This window comes from Paralichthys olivaceus, chromosome 22 (genome assembly GCF_024713975.1).
Source record: "Paralichthys olivaceus isolate ysfri-2021 chromosome 22, ASM2471397v2, whole genome shotgun sequence".
Classification (NCBI taxonomy): domain Eukaryota; kingdom Metazoa; phylum Chordata; class Actinopteri; order Pleuronectiformes; family Paralichthyidae; genus Paralichthys; species Paralichthys olivaceus.
In genome coordinates, this window is record NC_091114.1 from 1,318,737 (window position 1) to 1,324,940 (window position 6,204).

At 40.3% G+C, this 6,204-nt stretch overlaps 1 protein-coding gene across 1 annotated transcript; it reads right to left on the minus strand.

Annotated features, from left to right (window-relative positions):
* Positions 1–3,510: 3,510 nt before the first annotated feature.
* On the minus strand, positions 3,511–5,080 carry LOC138406687 (golgin subfamily A member 6-like protein 25). The gene is made up of 2 exons (XM_069519284.1): positions 4,917–5,080; positions 3,511–4,838 (listed from the first exon to the last, which is right to left on the minus strand). The coding sequence occupies exons 1-2, from the start codon at positions 4,926–4,928 to the stop codon at positions 3,948–3,950; spliced, it is 903 nt and encodes a 300-aa protein (XP_069375385.1). The 5' UTR covers positions 4,929–5,080; the 3' UTR covers positions 3,511–3,947.
* Between the last annotated feature and the right edge of the window lie 1,124 nt (positions 5,081–6,204).

Below are 6,204 nucleotides of genomic sequence, written 5' to 3' on the forward strand. Positions count from 1 at the left end.
CCACTTAATAATGGGCTAAAAGGATTGGTTTATGTAATATTTATGTCTTTGTTATGCACATTAGTCATCCAATCATTACTGATTTGATGATATAGAGCTCAATCTGAATGCAGACAATTATTTCTTCAATGCAAAATATATTTTAAAAATCTTGCCTCCATTTGTTTACATATGATAATGCACAAAAATAATAACCAACAGATTTGACACATCTCACACAATTCATTGACCCTCAGCATCCAGCCCTTCATCAGCCGTGAGTGTGGCACATTATGTCATTCTTTGTCGTATATGGTCATCAATAATTTAATAATAATTGATCTCAGGCTCCCTCTCTGGAATCGAACCCTGAATCCCCGTTACCTGTGGTCATTGTAGGCACAAAAAGTACCATTGAAAGTTGATAGGGCAGACATTCAAATGAGACGTCGCCACCACGAGGGCCAGCGATCAGTTCGAGGTCATCTTGTGTCACCAAAGCAGCCGGGGCACCACGGGTCTGATAAATGCACACGTCCCCGAAGGTCAGCGCCCGTTGGGGAAGCGGAGAGCGGGCGGGGAGTGGAGTTCGGTTGGGGGGTTGGGATTTTGCGGAAGTTATTTTGCAAAAGGGGTAAGAACTCGTACATCGCCTGGTACACTGGCGCTGACAAGTAGAAAAAATTTGCTTAATTTTGCCTTTATACACCAAATTAAAGATTAGACTCTCCTCTTCCCAACAATATCAGCTTTCCACCCTAGCACAAACTGGCTGCTAGTAATCAGACATTTAGTGTGGTCCATTTCAGGCAGCTTTCAGAGCTGGGTCAGAAGTCAAACTTCTTTCACTTACAATGTTTGAACACTGCTGCTAATGTGTTTAAACATGTTTAGGCATGTGCAGGAATGTGTTTAATTAGTTGTGACTTCATAAAAAAGGGCTTTTTGGCAAGTAATTACATATCGTCACAACCTCACTCAGTCTGAGAATCATCATCACTGGTGGTGCACTTTTCAGCTTGAGGAAATTATCTGTTAATCTCAGGCAGGTCTCTCAATACAGCAAAACAATTCTTTACAAACTACTTTTCTTTCAATGGTCTTTTTATTAATGATAAAATACATATAAGACAATCAATGCACAGGAAAAAAGTTTTTTAGATTTTTCGTACAACATCCATAACACAAAACAATCCCTTGTCAAAACATCCGGACATGGACATACTTAAACATCTACTGACAAAAAATGTAAATAGACAGAATAATAATAATAATAATAAAAAAAAAAAAAAATTACAACCACGCTTGGAAAGATAAAAGATTAATAAGATTTAATAACTGAAAAAAGCACAGCACAGACACCACCAAAAAAAGGTGCAATACATGAAAAATAGATACATAAATAAAATAGATAATAAAAATTTTAAAAATTTAAAAATAAAAAAAATAAAAGGGGGGGGGGGGGGGGGGGTTTCATAAAATACCAAGAAGGGGCGCCATATTCTGTAGAATTTGTTTTCTGATCCCCGAATAGTGTATCTAATCTTCTCTAGATTCATGCAGGATATCATGTCTCTGAGCCAATGTGAACAGCAAGGAGGAGCTGGGTCCTTCCACTTAAGTGAAATAGCTCGTCGGGCTAGTAAAGAGGCAAAAGCAAGAAAGTTGAGCGTAGCTTTATGTAAGTTCAAATCTGGAGCAATGCCAAAAATACCAGTCAAGGGATTGGGCTCAATTCGATGATGGAGGATATCTGATAACGCATGGAAAACCAATGTCCAAAAGTTACCTAAAGAGGGACATGTCCAATACATGTGGTCGAGTGAGGCAGGTGCACCTTTACATTTATCACATGTAGGGTCGACATCAGGATACATTCGCGCTAATTTGGTTTTTGATATGTGGATTCGATGCACTACTTTAAATTGTAAAAGTGCATGTCAAGAACACATAGAAGAGGAGTGTATCCGATCAAGCACCGAGTCCCATGTGTCCTCTGTAAAGGTGTAATTTAGGTCTTGCTCCCAAGCAGTTCTTATAGTTGCCACTGAAGAGCAGTGCAGTTTGGAAATAAGGTTATATAGATTGGACAAGATACCTTTAGAGGTGGGGTTAACAGAAAGAAATATATCAACAGGGGTAACTGGGGGTTTATAAGGAAATTGGGTCGTTAAGCGCTGTATAAAAGTCCTAATTTGTAAAAATCTAAAAAAGTGGGTTTTGGAAATGCCAAAAAGTTTCTGTTAGTTGAGAAAAGCTCACAAAACAATTCTCAATGTATAGATCTTCAAAGCATCTCAAACCTTTTCTGTGCCAAATATTGAATGCGCCATCAGCCATTGAAGGAGCAAATAGATGGTTAGCAGCAATTGGGCTTTTAAGTGAAAAAAGCTGTAGTCCAAAACTTTTCCTAAATTGGCCCCAGATTAACAGGGAGTGTTTAACTACTGGGTTGCTCTTGGGAATATCCGAAGCAAGTGGAAGTGCGGCACCTAAAAGGGCAGGTAAGGAAACAGGGTTACTGGCACAGACCTCCATTGTAACCCAGGCCGGGGAAGTGGGTTCGAGATGGAAATGTCTCCAAAATAACAAACACCCAATATTCACTGCCCAGTAGTAGTACTGGAAATTAGGCAGAGCCATTCCCCCTGCCTGCTTGGATCTTTGGAGAAATGCTTTCCGCAGCCGAGGGTGTTTACCATTCCAAATGTAAAATATCAATAATGAGTCAAGGGCTCTAAAAAATTATTTGGGGATGAGAACGGGAAGACATTGAAACAAATAGAGGAACTTTGGAAGCAATGTCATTTTAATCGAGTTTATTCTTCCAATAAGGGACAGAGACAAAATCTGTTTTGCCTGATCAAATAAAGTGAGAAAATTTGATTGAAACAAGTTTTTGAATTCTCTGGTGACACAAATTCCGAGGTAATTAAATAGATCTTTCACCACCTTAATGGGAGTTGGGTATAGTTAAGTTTAAGAGCTTCTTTATTAATTGGGAATAGTTCGCTTTTATTTAAATTGACTGAAATTATCTAAGATCGTGAGGGCTTCTGGTAGAGAAGTGGTTGGTTTTGAAACAAACAGAAGTAGGTCGCGTGCATACAGCAAGACTTTATGTTCGACTCCTCCCCTCCATATTCCCTGTACCCGCCCATTGCTACGTAAGGCAATTGCAAGAGGCTCAATGGCAATTGCGAAAAGGAGTGGGCTTAGTGGGCGACCCTGCCGGGTCCCACGGTGTAAATCAAAGTATTCAGAGTAATGACTATTGGTCAAAACAGTGGCTGAAGGACATTTATACAATGTTTTGATCCAGGACAAAAAGACAGAACCGAAACCAAATTTTCCAAGTGTAAAAAAAAAGATAGTTCCACTCTACTATATCAAATGCCTTCTCAGCATCCATAGAGGCAAGGCACTCTGAATCCACATGTTTGGGGGAGTACAGAATATTAAATAGCCGACGAATATTGTAAAACGAATGGCGTCCTTTAATAAAACCAGTTTGATCTGGCGATATTACAGAAGGAAGGATATCCTCCAGTCTGTGGGCCAAAACTTTGGCGAGGATCTTTACATCCGTGTTTAGCAATGAAATCGGTCTGTATGAAGCACAATCTAGTGGGTCTTTGCCTTTTTTCAGCAACAAGGAGATACAGGCCTGATTGAACGAGGGAGGGAGTGCACCTGAGTTTAAGGAATCAGAGAACACTGAGCACAGGACGGGGGCTAGATCAGCAGAATTTTTTTAAAAGAAATTTGATGGAAGCCCATCTGGGCCAGGGGATTAACCTGATTGCATAGAAGATATAGCTGCTGAAATTTCCTCCTGGGTGATGGGCGCATCCAGGTTATTTCTCAGGTCTTGAGAAAGGGACGGTGAGTCAAGGTTATTAAAGAAGTTCATTACATTACAACACTGGGTAAGGTCAGCTCAGGTGCTGTTGGATGGGCGCTGCTGACTACTTCCAACACTGTGGTTTTCTCAACCCCAGAGCGTGGCGGATTCTCTTCCAGAGTGAAGTCTTCTTTGGTTTCTCAGGGAGAACACTGGAGAGAGACTTCTCCTCAGTGACATCATCCTTACTCTCTCCATTGAGCTCCCGACTGGAAACATCAGCTTCATGACAGTGGCAGACCACATTGTAAGAAGCTTTGAGCTTCATCAGCTCTTCTTGGAGAACCTTCTTCTCCTGGAGCTCAGTGTTGAACTTCTCCTGGTTGGTAGTCTGATTTTGACAGACCTCATGATAAGAATCTCTGAGCTTCATCAGCTCTTCTTGGAGAACGTTCTTTTCCTGCTTCTCCTCCTGGAGCTCAGTGTCGAACTTCTCCTGGTTGGTAGTCTGATTCAGACAGACCTCATGATAAGAAGCTCTGAGCTTCATCAGCTCTTCTTGAAGAGCATTATTCTCATCCTGAAGCAGATCGCTGGTTTGAGTCTCCTTGTCCATGGAGTCAATCTTTTGGCTGTGAGCTTGCCTTTCCTCCATCTCTGTCACCACAAGCTCAACCCTGCTCAAATCCCTTTTCATAAGGGCCACCTTCTCCTTCAGAGCCACATTGTCCTCTTCCAGAGCCTTCACCTTGTTGCTTTGTACAGCCAGTTTGCCATTGTGGGCTTTAGAGTGAGTTGTCATTTTCTCCTTCTCCCTCATCAGAAGCTCATCGTTCTGTTTGAGCTTCTCTTCCAGAGCCTTCACCTTGTTGCTCTGTACAGCTAGTTCAGCCAGTTTACCATTGTGGGCTTTAGAGTGAGCTGTCATTTTCTCCTTCTCCCTAATCAGAAGCTCATCCTTCTGTTTGAGCTTCTCTTTCAGAGCCTTAATCTCAGACTGCATTGTTCCACATGTCTGAAAAATGGAAACATGGAATTCATTATTAAAAGACCTGAACCTGAACATACATTTCTAAAAAAAAATAATTTTTACCAGGATGTCCATTTTGGTAAAGGGGGATTTGTAGTTATGAGAGTAGTGTCTTCTTGATGAATTTTTACTGAACAAATCAGCGGTTGTCTCCGTAGGCAGGATTGTTGTCTTCACTAATGAGGACTGTGGTCTTCTCAGTTGACGGTCTGTTATTTTCACAAGCTAATAACTTGAAGCAAGGGAACTTGTTATTTATGTTTGGTAGTTCAGAGGACCAAAGAAATATCCTTTAATGTCTAGAGTTTTTGGTTCTTTGATTGGATTTGATAAGGATTTGCAGGCCAGCAATCCCTTTGATGGTTGCCCCCACATCAATCATCAAAGAAGATTTTTAAGAAGCAACCGTTTCCATGGCAGTTTTCATAACTGCACAACATGGCGGCCCCTGGGGGTTTATCAGGTTGACTTCTATATGATGCACATCACTGCGGAGCATACACAAATCCTGAGCTAGGCAGCTACTATACACATGTTGCACTGATAGCTACAGTGATCCCTGTCTGAGACTGAGGTTAGTCTCTTGACCAAATGAAGAAAATCAATCAAGGATTTCAGATCCATTAGATAATGTGTGATATGCTTGAGGGAATTAATGAAATATGCTATGAAGTGTTAAATTAAGTATGTAGATATGCACATAAGCATCAACAAAATATAAGTCTATGTGTCAGTAGGTACATAGTGTGAAATCTTAACAGCACAAGCATTATAAAATAAATGTAGTAGGATGAAAATAAAATAATGAAAATGGAAAACACTGTAGAGCAGCTGTAGTCAACTACTTTACCATCACCGGGAAGTGGGTACATTTTTGCAAACTAATTGTTGCATTGTGTGTCACTGAGAGCATGGGGAATTGTGCATTTCTGCAGCATGTTTGGATTCGTGTTTGTAAAAAAATGTGTGTGTGTGTGTGTGTGTGTGTCAGGAAAGTGTGGACCTTGATGCTGGCTGGTTTCTAAAACTGATGCGAAATAATTGAGAGGATGCATATTTACATGTTGATCTATGTGATTTTAGTGTGTGAGAGCTATTGATGCACAACACAGGCACTGACATTCTGTGATTAAGTATTGTATTGTTGTGTGTTGTTCATGTGTTCAATGTGATTTTACACTGCAAATAAAGGCTTCATATTTTAATTTCATTCATAGATTCATGGCTATTGAGCAGTGCTTTGTGAGTGTTGGTCGAATACTGTCACTGGCATAAAATATTAATGAAAATGCATATTATTAATATTTGTATGTGTGTATATTAAATCAATACAATTGTCAATGCTTCTGCA